Source organism: Typopeltis vanoorti, chromosome 5 (genome assembly GCF_054136105.1).
Source record: "Typopeltis vanoorti isolate ZY-2024b chromosome 5, IOZ_Tvanoo_1.0, whole genome shotgun sequence".
In the NCBI taxonomy this organism is placed as follows: domain Eukaryota; kingdom Metazoa; phylum Arthropoda; class Arachnida; order Uropygi; family Thelyphonidae; genus Typopeltis; species Typopeltis vanoorti.
In genome coordinates, this window is record NC_143553.1 from 162,865,312 (window position 1) to 162,888,683 (window position 23,372).

General features: G+C 38.0%; 1 protein-coding gene across 1 annotated transcript in view; it reads left to right on the forward strand.

The window, feature by feature from the left end:
* The window catches only part of LOC150107016 (cell adhesion molecule Dscam1-like), a 754,963-nt gene that overhangs the window by 44,883 nt on the left and 686,708 nt on the right, over positions 1-23,372 (forward strand). Inside the window, exon 3 of the mRNA XM_090393540.1 lies at positions 15,654-15,983. Within this exon, the coding sequence (XP_090249666.1) occupies positions 15,654-15,983 (330 nt within the window). The remainder of the gene's footprint in view (positions 1-15,653; positions 15,984-23,372) is intronic.

Sequence of the window (23,372 nt, forward strand, 5' to 3'; positions counted from 1 at the left end):
TTTCAGCCAAAACTGAACTGCTGGAAACAAAACATCCTTATAAGGACTGGCTTAAAGGGGCGAAGCAAGAACTTTTCATCTTCCCCGTTATCTGTAGAGGACAGTGTAGGGATAAGGTGTTATTGAGCTATTAAAGCTCTGATCATGACATGAGGGTAACAGCAATAGCCGAGCCTCAGTTAGTGTTTCACTGGCTACAGCATTGCCATCCATTATCCTCCAAGGGTATTAATCAACGCATCTCACGGTCGATTCTCTAAGTATCCTTCCGATCTTCTCCTTAAGTCCTTAAAAGGACTGACTTAAAGGGGCGAAGCAAGAATGCTTTTCATCTTCCCCGTTATCTGTAGAGGACAGTGAATGAATAAGATGTTATTGAGCTATTAAAGCTCTGATCATGAGAGGAGGGTAACAGCAATAGTCGACCCTCAGTTAGAACTTCATTGGCTACTGCATTGCCATCCATTACCCTCCAAGCGCTACTTCAACATAAAAAATAATATTTATAAAGAGGTGTACTTGCAAACATCAAAATATTATTTTAAGTTTAAAAACAAAAATAATTATTTTTTAAAATCTTCATTTATAATATCATTTTATCTTATTTTTATATATTCATTTAACAAATTTTTAAAATTTTACTTTTTTCTTAATTTTGAAATTGGATTGTGACAAATATTGAACTATTAATAAGCTGTAGATCATATCAAAATTATATCTCTTTCTGTAGAGAAAACGACAGTAGTAAGTAAGTACAATGCTACATAAAAATAGAAAAGATAAATTATGATCTTATTGGATTCCGAAAATCCAATATAACCACTATAACTATTTCGATGAGATTTATTATCGGGGATACAAGACGAGGTTACTTTCCTTATCAAAAGTTAAAGTGACAGCCTTGGTGACTGATGGCATCTAAAAGTATGATGTGAAATGACCGTATTTGAATTGGAGAATTTTACTTCCCCTCTTTTTATATGCCATCAGCCTTGGTGTCTGATAACATATCAAAATAGGATGAAAAATATCGTTGTTTGTTCTTTATCTTTCACAATTTAATTAAAATGCCATCGCGAGAAATTTGACTACTTTCTCTCCAGGTCGAACCTTCGTTCCCTAGAAATCAAATCACGGCACGCTGTTCCTCTTTGATTTCATGCCATCAACTAAGCTTCATAATTGTAGAAGAATTTTCTAATTCTACAAAAACCGAATGTTTTTTTTTTTTTTTTTATTCAGCTGACTTCGTCACCGCCCACTCGGGCTTTGTCTTCATTCCTGGCGTTATTATTGCACTTAGATGAATCTTGCATAAAATTTCAATTATAGTTCCCAACTTAGGAGAAAATTTAGTAGTTCACTCCTAATCATCCTGATAAGTCTGAGAAAAGATGCAGGAATTCATATTAAGATATAGGAATAATTATTTTTACTTTTGCAGTTTATGAAAACTATAACAAAGATTTTAAATTTTATGTCAATTTGTTCGAAAATAACGTAAGTATAAAATAAAGTTTCTTGTAAAATATTATATACTATTAAATAATTAAAACTTATTCTTAAAATTTTGTTAATTTTCTAAAATATTCTCAATTTTTTTCCAAAGGCTATATTATTTTTGTATATTCTTAATATAAATAAGACATGATCAATTTATACAGACTGAATGAAAATAGACCGTGAGATGCGGTGATTAATAAAGAAATGAGATATTGTACATTGTATAGTTGTTGTTGAAGTGAAATAGACCGTGAGATGCGGTGATTAATAATAATAATATTAATATTAATACCCTTGGAGGGTAATGGATGGCAATGCTGTAGCCAATGTAGTTAGGATCGGCTATTGCCTTTACCCTCCTGCCATGATCAGAGCTTTAATAGCTCAATAACGCCTTATCCCTGCACTGTCCTCTACAGATAACGGGGAAGATGAAAAGCATTCTTGCTTCGCCCCTTTAAGCCAGTCCTTATAAGGACTATAAGGATACAGACTGGATGAAAATAGACCGTGAGATGCGGTGATTAATAATATTAATATTAATACCCTTGGAGGGTAATGGATGGCAATGCTGTAGCCAATGAAGTTCTAACTGATGCTCGGCTATTGCTGTTACCCTCCTGCCATGATCAGAGCTTTAATAGCCCAATAACACTTTATCCCTACACTGTCCTCTACAGATAACGGGGAAGATGAAAAGCTTTCTTGCTTCGCCTATTTAAGCCAGTCCTTATAGGGATATTGTATACATTTACCTGAGATTGTAAAAAAAAAAAAATATATTAAGATTTTAGAGATCACACTTGCTGTGCAATATATTTTTTTTACATATTCTTTATTGTATATTTCTAAAGGAATCACACGTAAAATATGATTGCTTTAGCATCATAAACGAACGATCTGTACAAATAAATTAGTGTGTACCTTAATAATCAGAAAAACAGAATCCCCAGTAGTGCACCAACTAAAAACTTGGAAATCAAGTTGAAAATGCAATGCCACAAAAAATATGAGGAACTCTGGGATTTTTTCCGTTATTCAGAATTGCCTTAATCTATCTTTTACAATCAATAGCGCATAGCATGAAATATAATGAAAGAACCATCCGCTACGTGGAAATCAAGTTAACTGCGACAATAAATTTAAACCTCTCAAGCCATCTGCACATTTTAATCACTATTCAACAGTCTTTTCCGATCGGCCTGAGGTGAAAGGGAGCTGGTAGGTTTCCCGAGCTCCTTGGCACTGTCGAAAGTAGACTAATAATTCGATGGAGATTACAGTGGCTTACAAATAAGCGAAACCAAGAAACCTTCTGGCCTGGAGTTTCATAGACGTATCTGAAACTTCATCTCGAGTATTCTGATCTCGTTGTTAACATTGGGGATAATTGGAGATTTCGATTCCATTTGCAATTTCTTTGGCATATTACAGCAGTTGAACTTTTGGGATCTTTAATTCGGCTCATTTCTCTTATGGTCTGATCCCTTTAAGAGCACTGAACATTCCCTTCCTTGCAACTTCAATGTCAACCAATCAAAAATTATTAAATGCAATACTTCCTTCGATGGAAGAACTATTATTTTTCCAATGAAGGAAGAATAGTCGCGTATTATTCCTTTATACATCCTTAATAGTTCCTCCCTCTTCAACCAAGCAAGGAGGACTTTCATTTCCTATTATTAAATTATTCCTATATTCTCAACACGTAAAATACTTCCTTGGACATTATCTTCCCCGTTTCGGAAGGACCACTGACCATTCTAGTCCAAGTGCAGAGATGGTACCAAAGTATATTTATTTTATGCGTAATATAAGAAATTGTTTAACAGATACGATCGGAATCAGTTCTTCAACTGACCTCTAAACAAATCTGCTTGCTCTCTTTGGCTATGACGTACCAGGCATGGGAACTAAGAGTTGCTCTTCAAGAGCGTGCAGGACTGTCTGTGCCCACCTTCCGATGAAATGGGTAAAATCACATTGTAACCCACGACCATACAGTACACACTGCAGGGCACGCGAGGTCATCTTGACGGCGGGGCCTTTCTTCTACAATTATCTACCTGCTCAGCGCACCTAACGTAAAATTAAATGAAGTACTTCCGATCCTAATGTATTTTCGTAAATTGTTTTATTTCAGTTTCCCCCTCCCCCTTAGAAAAAAATATATAAATATAAGTTTCCTCATAAATGTACTGAAATATCACACCTAGAGAGTAGAAAGGAACAAATGCTTACCGACAGAATTGAGAATTGTGGCTTCGCCTGTTTGCTGCATTTCTTGTATTGCCACAAGAAAGATTTTTAGGCGAATAAGAAGAAATAAATAATGCAGATTACCTACGTTTTGTAAAATAGATCAGAGGAAAATCAGTTCATTCGATCTATTCATGGAGGTAAGCTTCAATGAACTCCTTCAGTGAAGGCCGACATCGAGAGATCCCCAGTCCGTTTGTGGCACGATCACCCTAGACAGACCTTACCCTCTCCTTTATTGTACGGCTTTTGTGGTATACAGTTTCTTCATACTTTTTATTATGTCTGTTGTGATGTTACAAAGTCCGTTTCAATTTACATTCCTCTCTTAAGGTTTTATATGATGCTATTGTGAATCGACCGATAAGCAGTTTTCGTAGACTCGAAGGCACATCGTTGCTTGGTACATCTCTCTCTCTCTCTCTCTCTCTCTCTCTCTATGTGTGTGTTTTGATGTTTCACTGTGAATTATAAACTGTTTCTAACTATTCTTTTATTTTATTATTCAATAATTACCGATAAAAATCATCCACCATCAGCTAAAATTAAAATTATTAAATTAAGTGACGATGGCTTCTCGAACACTGAGATAGGCTGAACGCTAAATTCACTTCGCACTACCATCGGGTACAGTTGTTAAAAGAAGAGTTCTGAAGGTGAAAGTGAAAATTCCTTACGAATTAATACTACAGTTGTTCGTAAACGTGACAATCTTATCACTGAAATGGAAAATCTTTTCTATTTGGTCGAAACATTTTCATTTGTGAAAAGTATACTAAATGTTTCGTTTGCGAAAGTGACATCCTTAAATTCACGTTACATAAACATGCATTACACGCATCTACCATATTTATTTATTTCATTACATGAAGTAAATATATATTTCTTCCTCCGTGTTTTTCTCTTTTAGAAACAGTTCCTTTTTAAGAGCAAAAATAATGTCTGTTTTTTAAGTACCTGCGGGAATCAAATAGCTAAAACTGGTCGAGTTATATTTTTTTCCGCTTTGACTCTTGTCGACTCAACACATTTTTTATACTCGTAGAGCAATGCTAAGAGACTTGAAATATATATTTCCTGTATAAATCATAAGTTTCATGGTGGTAATGAAAGCATTTCATTTTTATCTATTACATATAAAAATAGATTTCATGTATTTATTTTTTGCATGCATGCAAATGAATCTGTGTTTCAATGTACTAAGTAAATCGCGTCTGCTTGTGTTTGGGTACCAGCAAAGTAATTAACCCAAGCAACTCGCTTTTACAGATGTCTGTTTTTATGCCTGCAGGGCCGTTTTTTTTTCTTTCTTCGGGATCATTGTAAATATTTTATCTCCTACCTTCTGTTTAAGTAGTTTACTTAAATTTCGGTTAATTAAATCTAGTCTCTTATTCACTAATTTATTTACACGAATCCTATTAATTTTATTATCTCTATAGTTTAATGAAAATCAACTATTTTTGAAGATGAAAATGAAAAATCAAAATTATCGCAACATACGGAACTTAGCCATGTGCTTTATAGCTGCGAACTATATCGGAAATGGATTCTGCTAAACACAGACAGTGCTTCTCTACAATAACCGAATGAGAAAGAAAAAAATCAAGAGAGAGAGAGACAGAGATAGAGCTCACAGCTGTTGTCGGTGAAAAGCAAAGTTCGGATGAAAATCGTCCCATTCTTCCATCAGTTGCTTTTGACTGTGTCGATGGAGTCGTCAGGTGCCGTGGAAGCGGAACCAAAGGCCATCTTTGACCTAGACTGTCTGTGACATCGTTTGCAGTAACACTCCAGGGCAACGAAACAAAATGTTGGCTGCAAGAGCACGTCGAATGGCTTCCATTCTCACTGGTACGTTTTTATCTCGACTCAGTCGGCATTTTTCGAGTCATAAATGCCCTTTCTTATGTGCCAGCTGTGGGTAGTGATAGCACCTCGTCTTTCTAAGCCCTCCTCCGGTGTTTATTAAAAAAAAACGTTTTTTTTTTTTATCTGTCGATTTCATTATGTGGGAGATAGGAATCCATAAGGAAAATGTCCAAACGGAATTAGCAATAAAAGAAGGAGCATATATCATCATTTATTTTCTTAATTCGAAATCATCCAAGAATAATTTATACAGAAAATTCATGATCTGCATTTTTTTTTTCAATTTTTATGAGGTGCTTTGGTTGTAAGGAATTTCAAATAACCAGTATTTAACACCCTCTTCGTACTTGTCGTTGGACTGTTTAAGAGAATTAAAACACTAAACCAATTTCTTTCTTTGAAAAAATTCCCATTTAGGTTGATCGACCGTGAGATGCAGTGATTAATAGCCTTGGAAGGTAATGGATGGCAATGCTGTAGCCAATCAAGTTCTAACCGAGGCTCGGCTATTGCTGTCACCCTCCTGCCATGATCAAAGCTTTAATTGCTCAATAACACCTTATCCCTACACTGTCCTTCCTTTACCGATAACGGGGATGATGAAAAGCATTCTTGCTTCGTCCCTTTAAGCCAGTCCTTATAAGGACCAATTTCTTTAGAAAACCAGCAATCTAAAGGAATTATTTTAGTCCTTATAAGGACTGGCTTAAAGGGGCGAAGCAAGAATGCTTTTCATCATCCCCGTTATCGGTAAAGGAAGGACAGTGTAGGGATAAGGTGTTATTGAGCTATTAAAGCTCTGATCATGGCAGGAGGGTAACAGCAATAGCCGGGCCTCAGTTAGAACTTCATTGGCTACTACAGCATTGCCATCCATTACCCTCCAAGGGTACCAGTTTTTCATTACTATCTTTCTAAATTACCACACCAATCTAAAGGAATTATAACACTTATAAGGACTGGCTTAAGTCGGCGCGGGTAGCCTAGTGGCTATGCGCTTCGCAACCATATGCCTGGGGAAGAAGTGTCCTAGGCTCGATTCCCGTCGACAACGTGAGGAGCTTTAGGATCTTTCTCAGGCAAAGCCGTTACCGGTCTTGGGCGTGGACAGCAGGGTTTTTCCCCAGTTTATCTGGAGTTTTTCATCCCGTAAACAGGCAAACCGGCTCCGTGAACACACGCTGCTACAGTCAAAAAAACACATTTCCCCCCTCAGCGCTTCCCTTATCTGTAGAGGACAGTGTAGGTATATTATTGAGCTATTAAAGCTCTGATCATGGCAGGAGGGTAACAGCAATAGCCGATCCTCAGTTAGAACTTCATTGGCTACAGCACTGCCATCCATTACCCTCGAAGGCTATTGATCACTGCATCTCACGGTCGATTAATCCATCTAAAGCATGGGTTCCCAACCTTTTTGTTTCCTAGAGCACATTCTAAAATACTGGTAGGGCGACGGGCACCATCTATTTTTTCAAGCAAATTTTTTGAATTCTCTTGTTAAATGAGTGCAACTTCGAATGCGCGTCTACTTTACATTGTATGCGTTTAATAATCGTCATGTGTCATTAACGCATGCCATGAATTGTTGGGTGATGTGCACGTGATTATTTCAAACTATACGGCACACGGTTGAACAGCGGCGGACACACACAAATTGATCGACGGGCGCCATGGTGCCCACGGGCATAGGGTTGGGAACGCCTGATCTAAAGGAATGAATTAAAGTTATATTTATGTAGAATTTACCTTATAAAAACTGTTGGGTGTATTTTGCTTTCTTATAAAACTTTGAAATTTTAAAGCTGTAAAAAGATTCCTTTTATTATAAGTAGATTATTATAAAGAACGCGGAATTTTAATTTTAATTTCAAATTTTAATGAATAATATAATCTGATTTATGTAACGAATTGAATTTATCTGCGCTCTATCAAAAAGTGAAAGCAATAAAATCATTCTTGGAAACAAAATATATTTCTAATTTATAAATATACAGGCATTATATACATAGATATATTTAAATATATTTGTATTTTTAATTTATAATTATACGCACTAGAAAACAATCACCAACGTCCATGTCCACGACGGCAGTCGAACCCGCAGCCTCTTGGTTGGAGAGCAGCTACGCTACCCATTTTGCCCACCAACGATTATATTCGATCGAAAACCTAGGAATTCATCATTTGATGCGAAATAAAATTTCGAAATGAAACATATTTTATCGGGATATATAATATATATCAAAGACTTAAAAGTGGTGTCGCTACAGTACTTGTATTCGAGTTAGATGACACTAGAGGAAAAAATATTATCATTTTTTTTAAATTTGTTACATGAATTTCATGCGGATGTTCTGTCGGTTTACTTGTTTTGCTGGATGAAGAAACCAGATTTTCTGGAAGAAAAACTCATGCAACTTCTGTGTGAGACCGGTTAACTCACCTTCAGTTGAAAAGCCCACCTTAGACAAGATTCTTTGTGTCCTAAAAGGATTCAACTCTAGTTCTTTCCAACCAAATTATATCTTCGTTACTTAGAGAGCTACGGAAGCTCAAACCTAACTTCCTGTACAATTTTTAAGTATGGTGAGTTTTTCCCTGCCCTACGGGCGCCAAGTTTTTTTCAAGCCTCCAATCAATAGGATGGTGCGGGGCAGACACCATGGTGAAAATCATCTCGTACCTAAACACATTCACATCTATGCCCACTGCGGGAGTCGAATCAATAGCTTGTTGGTTACCGACCTGGACAGTGCCGTTGCTATCCCGCCTAACATCTGTCCAGGATGAAAACTCAAACCCTGCTACATTTAATAAATAAAGTGAAAAATAATGTTGATTTGAATCCAAGTTCAGTATTTGCGACTCATTTTCAATGCATATCTGATTTTTAAATTAAGGGAATAATAAGTAACGAGTAAACATTTACAACTGCAGTGATGATTACTAATAGTAAGTATTAATTAAATAGTTTGAGTTAGAAACCTTTACGCAGATGTACGTAAATGTGACTTGCACAGTGTATAAACACTTCGTCACATGCATCACCACTGGTTCTAGACAGCTATTTAAGAATGTTGTTGCTGGTCAGTAATCGCTGATTTCAATGGGAAAAACAAAGGATCTTTAGGAGTAGTTCGATTTTGAAAACAGTAGATCTGAATGGTTTCTCAAAAGGCGAGACATCCAGTGTGTTTAATCAGTTAAAAAATAACTCATATTTCTTGTCTAAGAGAACTTTCTGTCGGTCAGCAATATTTCACAGAACTATGTGCAGGGAACTGAAGAGGACTAAGTAAAATAAAATGTTCAAATTCAGTGGCCGGAATGTGTATAACGAAAAACAACAAAAAGACATTTTCTTAATATTTTTCCCAAAACAAATCTTCATTAAGAATTGTCAAAACCATCAAGTGAACCTTCAGAAGCCATTGACCGGATTTTTTAAAGACTAAGGTATAAATCTTTAGTGTCGTTTTTTTCTTCTTCATTTAAAGGAGTCACGAAGGCTACTTGATTTTGCCCGGAAAGAGCAACATGATCGCCCAAGAAGTTTTCTTCCTTTTGTTGTTGTTTAGTTTACTAACTTTAATGATCACACAAACAAACCTCGAGGAAACATAAGACTATCTTTTGTTATCTTTTAGCTACTCAAGTTTCCTAAAATAAACTGTAAGAAACATTGCGAATTCCATTACAGAACTGCTTCGAAAAAAAAAAAACGATCGTGTTGTACAAGCAAAATATATCGATACATGCAATATGGCTGTAACAAATACAACATGCGTCCAGAACTTTATTTTGCTAGTTTAAATGAGTATTTTTTTCAATTAAGCAATATTTCAACTAAGCGATATTTCATACCTAATGTGATCCTCAGTTTTTGTCCTTCGTAAGAGCTATAAAATGATGATGATGATGATGAAGATGATTATGGTGGTGGGATCTTACCTATTACAGAAGCACTTTCATAAAACATTCATGCCGCAGTGGAATCCGAACTCATAGTCGGCTGTTGTTAGCAAAACGAAAATATTATCCTCCATCGCTTGGCCAACAAGGCGGACGAAAGTTTTTCTGTTATAACTCCACCAATGGTTCTCAACCGGGGCTGCATTAATAGTCGGTTGTTTGTTCATTCTCTTTCTTTTATGTATATATTAATAGTATATTTCACTGGCAACAGAATCTAATCATAGCTTCGGTGATATCTGAAGAAGAGCTGCAATATACAAACCAACTATAAACGAATATCGACAAACACCTTAATTGCTTTCATTTAAACACTTTAATTTCTGATTTGCAAATCATTCCTAATGGAGAAAATATAAAGAATCTCGCTTGAATTACTACAAATTTAAGTTTTGTTTCATTTTCTCACAACTGTCCACTCCACTTGATTATATTTTTGATAAAATCATAAATAATGAAAAAGAATGGAAAAAAAAAACACGTTTAACTTCAGGAGCAGGATTCCTGCTAACATTACTAATTAGATTAAGCTCTAAATTTATTATTATTATTACGTGACACCTCCAGGGAGTTCAGACACTCATCGAGGGAGGGCATTTAATCTACAAGTTTCCATCTCCACCACTCCATCAACCTCAACTATCTTCATATCCACACCAACGCCATCTACCTCCAACCATTACCACGTATTTTCACAGACAATCACAATCATCCATGCCCACGGCGCTAACCACTCGGCCAAGCAGGCCGGCAAATTTTCATTATTTTATGGGTAGGGTTGCCATTAAAAAAGTTAAAATGTTATCCTGTAGACGCTCAAATACTTGGGTAAGTATTGTTTATCTGAGCTTGAGCGCGTGGATTTATAATTTTGATCTTGAACTCAACTTAACTAGCTTTGAGTTAACCTATCTTCTCATCTTACCTCCCTTGTTCCAGAGAATAAGGTGTGTGTGTGTGTGTGTGTGTGTGTGTGTGTGTGTGTGTGTGTGTGCACACACCCACACACACTCCCTTGTTCCAGAGAATAAGGTGTGTGTGTGTGTGTGTGTGTGCGCGCGTGTGTGTGTGTGTGCGCGCGCGCGCGTGTGTGTGTGTGTGTGTGTGTGTGTGTGTGTGTGTGTGTGTGTGTGTGTGTGTGTGTGTGTGTGTGTGTGTGTGTGTGTGTGTGTGTGTGTGTGTGTGTGTGTGTGTGTCAAAGGCTGGCTTGCTGTTTTCATAGACCGATTGTAGTAGCAATTAACAACTCGGAATACTCAAGACCGACAACCACATGGAATAGTCCGCTCAACGTGCTACTATGAAAATATAAAACGAAACTACTGTACAATCAAAACATTAACAAAAAAACTTGTTTACTTTCTACTCTTCTCTTCTGTTTACTCTTCTGTTTTGCGAGAAAAAAATCCAAGTTTCTGACAGGTGGAAAAAAAAAACTGTGACATTTTCATATGAAGCTATCTAAATTCTCCTTTAGTTAAAATTCATTGGAAAACATTCTAGACAAGGATCTAACCTCAGTTTTGCAACAAAAGAATAATATCTTTAAATTCGAAGCATTGTTATGACTTATTCTATCCTCCTCATCCGTCTGGAACTTTGTAAAACGCTTGGAGTCACTTAACTTCAATCCCAAACTTTTATTAACGACAATACATCATTTGAATCCCCATTTCTTACATGAATGTGTTTCTGTACGACGAAATATAATAAATATACTTCTTAAGAAGTAATAAAACTTCTTAGGAAACAGTGCCAGCTTCAGACTTATCCAATCAAGCATCGAGAGCTTTTTGAAAACAAAAAACAGCTTAAGGGTGGATGACAGCTCACTGGCACGTGTCTCATATTTCGATGTGTGATAGCAGAGACAGTTTGTAAAATGCACATTCATTAGCATTATGCTAATCCGAGATACTTCTCCTTCGCTTCGTTAACCGAGCTAATTACGCCGAGATAATGTACTAAGTCTATTTTCTCTTGCAAAAGAGGCTCCTGCAAGAAAATACTTATAGAAATCGATAACAAATGCATCCTTGAAGTGTAACGAAGCACAAAAATAAATATGAACGATGAAATAATACAAAAGTTGACAGCAAACTTCATAAAAATGCCAAAGAATGATGGTAATTTTTCTTCTACCGTACTTCAGTTTGCATCTTACTATCCCGTTTAATTTCTTAGTTCCATTTTGTAATTTTTCATTTTTTCTCCCGTTTAATTTACTATTTACTTCAAATTTGTGAAGCTTTAATGATTAAATTCATATCTTTTTTTTAACCTATTTTAATAATATATAATGTAGTTTGAGAACACTCCACCCAAATATAGTACAAAAAGAAACACTCTTGAAAATATATAATACTTTAGCAGTGCCCACATTATTATATGGCAGTGAAATTTGGGCCATAAACAAACAAGAAAAACAAAGAATAAAAACAAGTGAAATGAGATTTAAGAGAAGAACGGCAAAATACACATAATTAGATCAAAAAAGGAACGAAGACATTTTAAAAGAACTAAAAACAAAATCAATAGAAGAAAAACTAAACAATTATGAACAAAAATGGATTGAACATGTAAACCGAATGGCGAACACCCGACATCCTAAATAAATACTAAAATATAAGCCAATTGGAAGGAGAAGGCAGGGTAGACCTCAAATAAAGGATATTGGATGGATAATGAGACCGGAACAGACCAATATGGTCTATACCCGTAATTAGTGTTACGATGATGAATTTGAATGCCAGACTGCTGTTTCAAAATCAATTCAAAAAAATCTACAGGGTCCTCCGTTCACTGCTCATCCAGAGCTTGCCAGTTCTCTGCACTGAGCTTTGCCCTTCAGTCAAAGACTGGCTTGCTGTTTTCATAGACCGATTGTAGTAGCAATTAACAACTCGGAATACTCAAGACCGACAACCACATGGAATCGTCCTCTGTTCAACGTGCTACTATGAAAATACAAAACGAAACTACTGTACAATCAAAACATTAACAAAAAAAACTTGTTTACTTTCTACCTTTGATTTCCCATACGGAGAGTATGTCTGCTCTCCAACCAATAGACTGTAGATTGGATTCCTTGATGATGATATTCAGTCTGTACTGTATTTTTCCCATTGCTGGGTGAAGGCCTCTCTCCCATTGCGGGAGGGTTTCGTTTACTTCTCCCATAGTGAGCATTTTATAATTGTAAGAGTATATTTGTATGAATGAATGTATGAAGGGGAGGAAGACAATCACAAACATCCATGCCTTAAACAGGATTCGAACCCGCAGTCTTTCAGCTGGAGAGCGGATACGCTAACTACTCGGCAACCAGGTCGGCGTAATCGTTGATATCAGATAAAAATATGGCATTACGAAATCTGTTATAAAAAAGTATCCAACAAATAAAGTATCGATGTTATTTGTCTGATAAATCATATTTCTATGTGACAAGTACCAGCAATGGCGATGTAGACAAGGATGCTTTCACTTTGATTTCATTAATCTTTTTGATCGGCGTTGCAAGTGAGTGTGTTGTCACTTGAAATCAATTCTATTTATGATTTGGGAAAGGAAGACAAGTAGCGACAAGAGCGAACTGTCAAATTAATTACCACAAAGAAAGACAGAGAGAGAGAGAGAGAGAGAAAGAAGTGTTAATCTTTGTTTAAAAATTACGCGCAACTAAGGGTGTTCTCATCTGTTAACTGCACGTGTTCCCGAGTTAGGTTTGGACATTAGGTTCGGAGTTGGGAACCGGTATTTTCTTAAGGAAATCTGTGCAGTCCCCCCCTCTGACGAATGTGGCTAACTCATGTACGGTTGAAAGCCGTTATAAAGATTCTGAGTATTCTAGTTAGTCTTAGATTGGAGTCTCGTGATCAGGCTCAGGCAACTTGAAAAAATAGAATAAGAGAAAGGGAAACACTACGAAATGAAGAATTGAAGAAAAGAAGAATTAACGGTTAGAAAATAGAAAGAAAAAAAAATAAGATAGTGTAATAAACGAACTGTAATGTGTTCGCAAAGAGACAAAAGTCAGAAAGCTGAGCAAAAGAGGGACATCAAAATTCTTTTCTCTCATCTTTCGTTATCAGCATTAAAAGAAATATTCAGAACCAGAACAAAAAAATAAAAAGAGTTAGATGCGTGTGCACTTTTCGTGGCTCGAGGTCTTTAAAGTCCCATAATAGCACTGCTGACTGTGCGTAGGTACGAAGATGGAATCGTTAGCAATGTGATGACTCATCCATAAATTGCCGGAGGAAATAAGACGTCCATTTTGTTTATTTTTTTTTTCTCTCTTCTAACATCGCATCGATTTCTCCAAGAAGACGTTCACGGTTCTCCGAAGACACACACACACACACACACACACGATTTTTTTTTTTTTTTTTTGCTGTCTCCAACGCGAATTAGTCACCTTTACTGAGATTACGGATAATCCGAGGACAGGATTAAGAACGTCTAAATCCTTCGATGCTGCCGCTGCAAAAGCAAGTAAGGAAAGAACTGCTTACGAAAGGACAGCAGGAGGTAGAATTGATCGCTAAATGAGCCCCCAACGCGGTAGACCAGGTATATACGGGAAGAGTTTCGAGTGGATGCTTGGGAGTTGATCTCTGGAGGCGTCTCACATCGATACGCTAAGGCGGAAAAAAAAAAAAAAAGAGGAGATGCTGTGACGCTCGATGTTGGTATTTTAGCCACTGAAAGATTTCTCCACGTCAGGTAAAACTTGAAAGGTCCGTTTATGGCACCTGCATTTCACTAGCAAAACTAAACGCAGAGATATCGAGCACAGAAATGGGCTTGATGTTGTGGGGAAAAAAAGCATCGCATATTTCTTTCTTCGTTCGTTTCTGTTTGTGACAGTCGAAATGCACACAAATAGATTTACGGCACACGCAACTGTAGAGAAGTAATAGACGAGAGTGGAAGAGAGAGAGAGTAGAAATCAAATATTAATGAAAGAAGAGGAGAATGGAGAAGAAATGAATGGCGAAGCTAACATAATATACCAAAAAGTGGAAGGCAGAGAGAGAGAGAGACAGAGATAGAGAGAGAGAGAGAGAGAGGGAGAGAGAGAGAGAGAGAGAGAGAGAGAGAGAGAGAGAGAGAGAGAGAGGACGTGTATGCTCTTTTTGTTTTAAAATTAGTGAAGCAACTAAGGCTATGATGGTAGTGTATTGTGACTGTTAAATAGGCGTGGTCCTTGCAAATTTCTTGCCTTGTGGAAAGAAAATAAGTGACATCTAACTCAAACCAGCTAACTCACCTTCTTTTGAAAAGCACTAAACATTCCTCTGTTCTTAGAAGATTTAACTGAATAGAATTATCGGCACTTCAGTAGATGTAATGTCACGTCACTAGATTATGGTTCGTGCGGTTAGACTAGTGGCTATGCGCTTCGCAACCATATGCCTGGGGAAGGAGTGTCCTAGGTTTGATTCCCGTCGAACCTAGGACACTAGGAGCTCCTCCGAGACTTAAGGTCAGAGGACACTTAAGGATCTTTCTCAGCCATAGTAAGTTAGCCGGTCTTAAGCGTGGACAGTAGGGTTTTCCCCCTAGTTTATCTCGGGTTTTTCATTCCACAAGCAGGCAAACCGGTCCCCTGAACACACAGGCTATAGATAGGATATAGTAACTGGTAACCCTCCTTCATTTGGAGAGTTACCAGTCCTAAGGGGCGGTTGAGGAAGGGGGAAACCCCACACAAATAAATAAAAACTTTATTATGACTGGATGTCAGTACCATGTTTTCTTGTTATCGTTAACAATCCCATACTTGAGATGTCGCAAAACTATGAAAGTAATGCGGGCAAAGTTAAAAAGAAAGAATGATCCTGTTGATGACTCTTAACGAACACAGTCTGTTTTGGTGTTTTTTTTGCGGAGCAATTAATACTTAATTGCGAGAACGAAGAGTTTAGTTCGTCAAAGTCTGAAACCAAATTTAGACCTTGATTCACTTTAGAGCAAAATAAATGCATCAAAGTTAACAAGAAATCATTATTCTCCCAATAAAAAACCAATTTATTTTGCAGCTCTGGCGAGAACTGCGTCATCGGAAGGCCAACAGGGGCCCACCTTCCTCCTGGAACCTCCGAGCCACGTGGACTTCAACAACAACACGGGGACCGTCATCCAGTGTTCGGCTCAGAGCAACCCTTCCCCTGTGATCACGTGGTCTCACCAAGATGGAACACCCCTGCGCGATGTTCCAGGACTTCGGCACGTCCGACCTGATGGTTCTCTAGTCTTCCCACCGTTTTCGCCACAAAAATACCAACAGGATGTTCATGCCGCCGTCTACAAGTGCGTCGCCTCGAATACTGTCGGCGTCATCGGAAGCCGAGAGGTCCACGTGCGAGCAGGTGACGATTTGTAATCTTTCTACATGTTTAAAAAAAATATATTTAGTTTTAAATATTAAATATTAAGGTTGATTTTCCTAGAAATAACTTCTTTGTATTTATTTAAAATGAAATCAATAAATTTGATTTATTTAAAACAGTTTTAATTAATGGAATACATAGTTATATTTTTTTTAATTTTATAACGTAACTGCATGTTAAGAGACTGCACCCTTCCCGGCATGCAATTGTGGTTAAATGGTCGATAGCCATTGCGAGACTTTGAATGGATCCTCCCTGTCTTAAGTGTAGAATAACCGCAACCACCGCTGGGATTTAAAATCCAGAGCTTTGCCTGTGCATCGAATCCCTTATCCACTCACACGGTAACCCCTTAATGTACTAGAAGTTCCCCTAATTACTTGTGTATTGCTAATACCTTCTAAATAGCTGCAGGCACAGAAACAGATCCGCGGCCATTTATATTGTAGACAGTTATACGGGGAGTGCTAAGCCAGAACTGGACTTTAATGAGTAAGGCTCAGTCTGACGTGCATCAATTAGCATACGGCTGTGCGGTAATGTGGTTTTAGTAAAAGTCACATCAGAGACAGCATTAAGCTCTCGTTCGGAGTGCCTATAATAATACTGAGTACACGTTAATCACAGCCAGGAAAGACAAATGAATCATCCAATGCTTGTTATCTCGGTTGCGTGGAGGTTATCGTTCCCCGAATCATCAATTATATGTAACGAGACTCATTCTGACCGTCCTCTACGTTATGCTATCACTCGGAACTGTTTCTGATCAAAGAACTTTAGTGACATGTTTATAATCTCCATTTCCCATCTCCTTGCTTAATCTGTCAGAGAACATATTTATAGTATTACAATATTGTTATAATCATGCTAAAGATGACAGTTTTACACTCCTTCGCAACATATATTCACCTACAAACCGGATGCTAATAATATAAGAGTATTTTGTGGTGCCATCTACCGTTATTTCCTAGAACTAAAATATCAGTGCATATTTATGCCGAAGCAAACTCGACAATGAACTGATTCTTCAGTGTAATATATACATATAGCTTCAGTGGAAGTGGAGTATGCATCCCCCGCACTGGGCTGCCTGAAGGTAGACTTAAGTTCAAGTTTAACTTCTAGTCCACTGGAGGAACTTTTTGTAAGCCGATCTTCGACCGGTTCCCGAGTTAGTTGATCTCTGGCACAAGCAAGCGGGTTTTTCGTCCTGTAAACTCAAGAAAATCGACTAGAACCCACATTATTTCAGACGGTAACATATCCTGTCAAGGTTAGGTACCAAGAGATGGCAGCACTTGTTTACCCGTCTCTTCATCGGTGCCCGCCTATAATTAGCGATGGGGCTAGCTCTCTTTGATTGGCTACCGGTGGATATTAAACCGCCCACTCAGTCTCTAAAAGCTAGATAGGGTTTAAAAGCCTCACCTACTCCCTATAAGGGAATAAAAAGGCGTAAGCTGATTTTTTTTTAAAATTTGTATTATGTAACTAATTAAATAATTCTATATATGCTATATTTTAATTTTGTTAAAATTTTAAATAACCGGTTTTAAAAACTTTATTTATATCAAAAATTATTTAAAGTTAAAAATGTATTTAAATTTCAATAATAAAGATTATATCATACAGTAATACAAGTAAAATATACTGACATTATATTAATACTTGATTTATTATATTGTTACCCATGCTGGCAACTAAATCGATCATTTCAAATGCCAAAATCACATTCTGTGCCGTTTGGTTTCAAAAGAGGTTTATTGTAGTTACGACCAACTCACTCCCACTGCTCATTTCAACGAATGAGAATATTGCAACTGTTTAGTATAACCAAGCTTTGTACATTGAATGGAAGGAGTCAAATATCTCCATCGTAAGGTGAATTATCCTTGTGCACATTCTCAGAGCAGACAGCGACTAATGGAAGGCATTTCCCACTTGTAAACCTGGAAGTATAAATTTGCGTCACTGGATATCAAAGGGAAGATCATTCGAGTAGAAAATTTAAAAGCCAACAGTTCCCTTTTGACTGTCCTTAAGCAGTGTCTTCCTAATTTAGGCGCCGTTAATTAGGACCAACGCTGGGGATTCTATGAAGTTAATGAATATTCTGTTGCGAACAGATAACCGAAATGACATTGTCCCCTCAAGCAACCCCTCCATCACCAGCGTCCTTCTCGTTATTAATGAATCCACTACTGGGAGAGCTACGAAATGCCTTTGGTGATTACGAAACTCCGCAATGGCTGAGAGGTCCCAAATAAAGAAACGATTTTACATTTGAAGGAAATGACACATTCTAATAATGTGGAGAATGCATGGAAGGAGATTTAAAACACGCGAAATGTTAATATATCCTTATAAAATATATAAAATTAGATATTTTATATACAGTCTGAAATAATATTATAGAATAAACATAATTTGGTTAAAATATTTAATAATTTAGAAAGAAAATGGATAATATAACAATCTTTAAAAATACACCAAATTTTTAAATTCTTATTAAAATCTTTTATATTTAAGTTAGACTGCTCAATTGACCGTCCAAATGAATTAGTGCAACAAGCAGCCAATTATGATGAAACAGACTTCTCAAAATATAGGAGACCGAAGGCCATCCTACTTCCAAATGAAGATCTCTGAATCGCACCCACTCAGGCAGAGCTCTTAGCTCATCAACTTTTCCTCACACAGTAATCCTTATCAGATAGCAGGGATTAAAAAAGCATTTTGCTTCGCCCTTATAGTCAGCAACGTCTTGCGTTCAATTGACCGTGAGATGCGGTGATGGAGTCATTTAATCCAATACCCTTGGAGGGTAATGGATGGCAATGCTGTAGCCAATGAAGTTCTAACTGAGGCTTGGCTATTGCTGTTACCCTGCTGCCATGATCAGAGCTTTAATTGTTCAATAACACCTTATCCCTACACGGTCCTCTACAGATAACGGGGAAGAAAAGCATTCTTGCTTCGCCCCTTTAAGCCAGTCCTTATAAGGACTATAGTGTTTGTTGGGAGTGAATACCCTTGGAGGGTAATGGATGGCAATGCTGTAGCCAATGAAGTTCTAACTGAGGCTCGGCTATTGCTGTTACCCTCCTGCCATGATCAGAGCTATAATAGCTCAATAACACCTTATCCCTACACTGTCCTCTACAGATAACGGGGAAGATGAAAAGCATTCTTGCTTCGCCCCTTTAAGCCAGTCCTTATAAGGATAAAGGCTATATTTTGGTAGAATTTGGTCCGATTATACCTGTATTTGTGCTTTGGATGCGAATTGTGTTTGACGGACGTGCTTATTTTCTACTGCGCATTTTTAGGCTGTACTTCACCACTTATGGAGGCATTTCGGGAATCTTGCATTGCATTGGCTCTAGCCCTGCCCGAATTCTTTACTGCCTCCTCCTCTGCACGGAACGTGCATGAGGTCAATGACCGCATATGCCCCATCCGATACGAGGACCAGTGGTGGATGTATGGCTCTTAGGGAGGTAAGTGATTCGAACTGAGTCAACCAACTTCACAGCATCTTCCCACACCACTACAACACCCATTAAGCCTTTCTCACAAAGTTTGCTAATAGATTATCTCAGTCTACAGAACTATTGCTTGCAAGTCCCTAGACTTTCAGGATTTACTTGCGTTTATACGCAAATCAATCAAGATGAACGTGTCAGATATTGACGCCATCATAGACTCGCTCGATGAAGAGTCGGCACTTATCTTCATAAATAAACTTCAAAAAAAGTTCAAACTTAAATGGCCTGTAAGTATGATCGATCCTGACATCATCATCATTGACTCGCTCGATAAAGGGTTAGCATTCAGCTTTATAAAGAAGCTTTTTAAAAAATTCGAGCTTGAATAGCCCGGCTTCCTAAATTTCTACTCCTTCCCCGGGACTGACGATGATGAAAATGAAGCCACTCCTCAAATGGAGGAAAAACGTAATCTAGTGGTCTCCACTTCTAATCCCACTGATCATGAAGAGACGCACGTACGCAAGAAAGGCAAAACTCTCGCCTCGGAGCCAAGAAATGATATGGATGAAGATGCTCCCAATTCAGACTCCTCTGCCTCCGCCCAATGAAAAGGTGCCTCCAGTCATCCTAAGAGAAAAGCAGAGATCGACAACCTTAAGAACTGTCATGGCTAACCTGCAGATAAACTATTCCACTGCCAAAAACAAAGACGAGAGCATCAAAATTTTAGCCCGCTACGGTAATAGACTACAAAAACTTAACAAAGGAAATGGACACCAGAGGTATTCAGTATCATACTTTCTCACTTACCTCTGGCAAAAATTTGAAAATGGTGCTCTAAACAGTATCCGAAGATATTGATCCAGATAAAATAGCTACTGACCTCAGTAGCTATTTTATCAACTTACAGAATCTACCTCCTATAAAGGTCAGCAGAATGTATAGATCAAATAAGACCCCTATGCCTCTAGTTCTTGTGGAGATCCATAATATTTCTAAAAACATACAGTATACAACTTGAAGTCAATCAGTGGGCTTAAAATCTCGCCAGAACCACTGAGGAAAAGAGCTTCTTCTGGGCAGTGCCACAAGTGCCAAAAATGTGGCCATGCCCAGAAGTTGTGTAAAGCTCAGTACAGATGTTTAAAATGTGGAGAGACCCACCCTACAAATACCTGCGCCAAACTAAACACCACCCCGGGTAAGTGCGCTAACTGCGGCGGCCCTCACCCTGCTAACTATAGAGGGTGTATGTACCACCCCAAAAACAGGCAGACTGAGCCAAACACTCAATCTACCTCATTATCTAAAACGAGAGCTCCAGAAACTCAAGCTCATCATTCTCCCACTAGTTCGAACAGAGCGACAGGCGCTCACCCACCATTAACTGAGTCCTCCTCCCCCCTCCCAAGAAGATGAACCTTCAACATCAAACAAGGACATATGCCGACGTGGCCAGCTCCAAAAAGACAGTCCATGACCAGAATCTGCCTAATCCACATTCAAATACAACAGTTGTCATCACCTCTTCTCTTGCAAATATGCTGCAGGATTTCAGTAACTCAAATCCATCACTAAGCACTACAAAAAGGTTTTTACAGCAAACCCAGTCCATCTTATCTGCACACTCTGATATATAGGAAAAACTTCACTCCAGATTCTCTAAAGATTATAGCTTGGAACGCAAAAGGTCTCAAAACCAAAATACTAGAAATACAAGAATTCAATGATTGATATAATCCGGATATATTATTAATTAATGAAACTCACTTGCCACCTGCTGACAACCCCAAAATCAGAGGATACCAGCTTTATGGCAATGACAGATTCGAATACAGAGGTGGTGGTACAGCCATCCTCATCAAAAATTACATCAACCATCATTCTGTAGCCAACCCTACAAGCACTAATCTCGAAATCACAAGTATTAATGTCATCACTAACTCCGTCGGAAACCTAAAAATCTACGCTGCCTATAACCCACCATCAATAACATTGCTGACCTCAGATCTGGATGCCATCCTCGGAGTCGAAGTGCCCGTCATTATCGCCGGAGACGCAAAACATCATGCCTGGAGCAGTAAGTCTATTAATAAGAATGGCCCACCGTATTTCTCGATTGCGCAACTGTGGCTGGCCTCTCAGTACCAACTCATCACAGTCCGATTGGTTCCTCCGACGTCTTGGATATAGTTGTCCTCCAGAATGTTAAATTACAGTACAACCTGGAATCACTGAACGAATTATTCTCAGACCATAACCCTATTCTGCTCCAACTGGGTAATCAGAAGGGACTGCCCCCTGCGCCTCACACCTTCATTCCTTGGGAACGATTATCCAAAATGCTCCCAAACTGCATTGGCCCAGTTCCTCATATTAATTCCAAGGAAGAAGTCGAATCTGTAGTCAATAAACTTACTCATTAAATTAACGCAGCCTTATCATCTATCACCTCAAATTCAACTGCTTCTAAGTCTATACGACTACCACAAGTTATCATGAACTTAATCAGGGAAAAAAAATAAGGCAAGAAAAGGATACGATAACCCAAGGACTTCCCAAGACAGTTTCTCAACAAACTGAATATTACAGTGAGAAATGCACTTACAGTCCAAAGAAACAAATTATGGGAAGACAAATTAGCGTCCATATCACCCGGTGATCAAACCATCTGGAAGCTGCTGAGAAATATCAAAAACAGAAATAAATCTCTCCTCTCTCTCAAATCTGATCTAGGCATTGTTCACACAGATGCAGAAAAAAGCCAAAACTATAGTTAAAAATTTAGAAAACAGTGCAACTTAAACTTCAATCATATTTATAAAATTCACCGCCACGTCAGGTGCGTGCTAAAACGGTCTGATACCTGTACCAGCCAAATCACACCTACTTCTCTAGCTGAAATTTATGACATTATACAGAATTTAAAGAATAAAAAAGCTCCTGGGCCTGACGGCATATCCAATAAAGTTATTAAATTGCTTTCCCGAAAGGCCATCGTACATCTTACAACAATAATAAATGCCATGTTCAGATTCGAGTACTTTCCCTCTGCATGGAAGTTGGCAGACGTGGTTCCTATTTATAAGCCTGGCAAGGATCCATAGCAACCTCAAAGATATCATCTCATAAGTCTGATTTCTAATTTGGACAAAATTGCAGAAAACGTTATCCTTTCGAGAATTCAAGTCTCTGTAAACAAGTTACAACTACAGAACAGTTTGGCTTTTGCCAATTTCATAGCACTACTCAACAAATCCATAGACTAATTGAGTTCATGACCACAAGCTACAATTAGCGCCAATACACCGGAGCAGTTTTTCTTGACTTAGAAAAGGCTTTTGACAAGCTGTGGCACTTTGGACTACTATACAAGCTGATTTTATCCGCCATTCCATTGTATCTAGTCCACCTTATAAAGTCATTTCTCAGTGACAGACGAATGCAAGTCAAACTAAATGATGTATTATCTACCCAGCGACGAATCTTAGCAGGAGTGCCTCAAGGGTCTCTCCTGGCACCGATACTTTTCGCGATTTACATGGCGGACATACCGCACACTCCAATGTCATCCATCATTGCCCTTTACGCTGACGACACAACTACACTAGTCAGATCTCTTAAACCGCTTCTTGTAAATAAGAAACTGCAAGAAAATCTGCTGAAACTAGAGCACTGGTTCTCCAATTGGAGATTGCAAGTAAACCCTCTAAAGAGCATCGCCATGCTTTTCACTAAAAACTCAATATCTCCTAAAGAAGAAATCTTCCTATTTAATATCAAAATTCCCTGGAAAGCAGAGTCAAATATCTGGGTGTACTGCTTGACAGAAAACTAACCTTCAGTCCACATACTGTATAAAAGCCTCATGTACAAA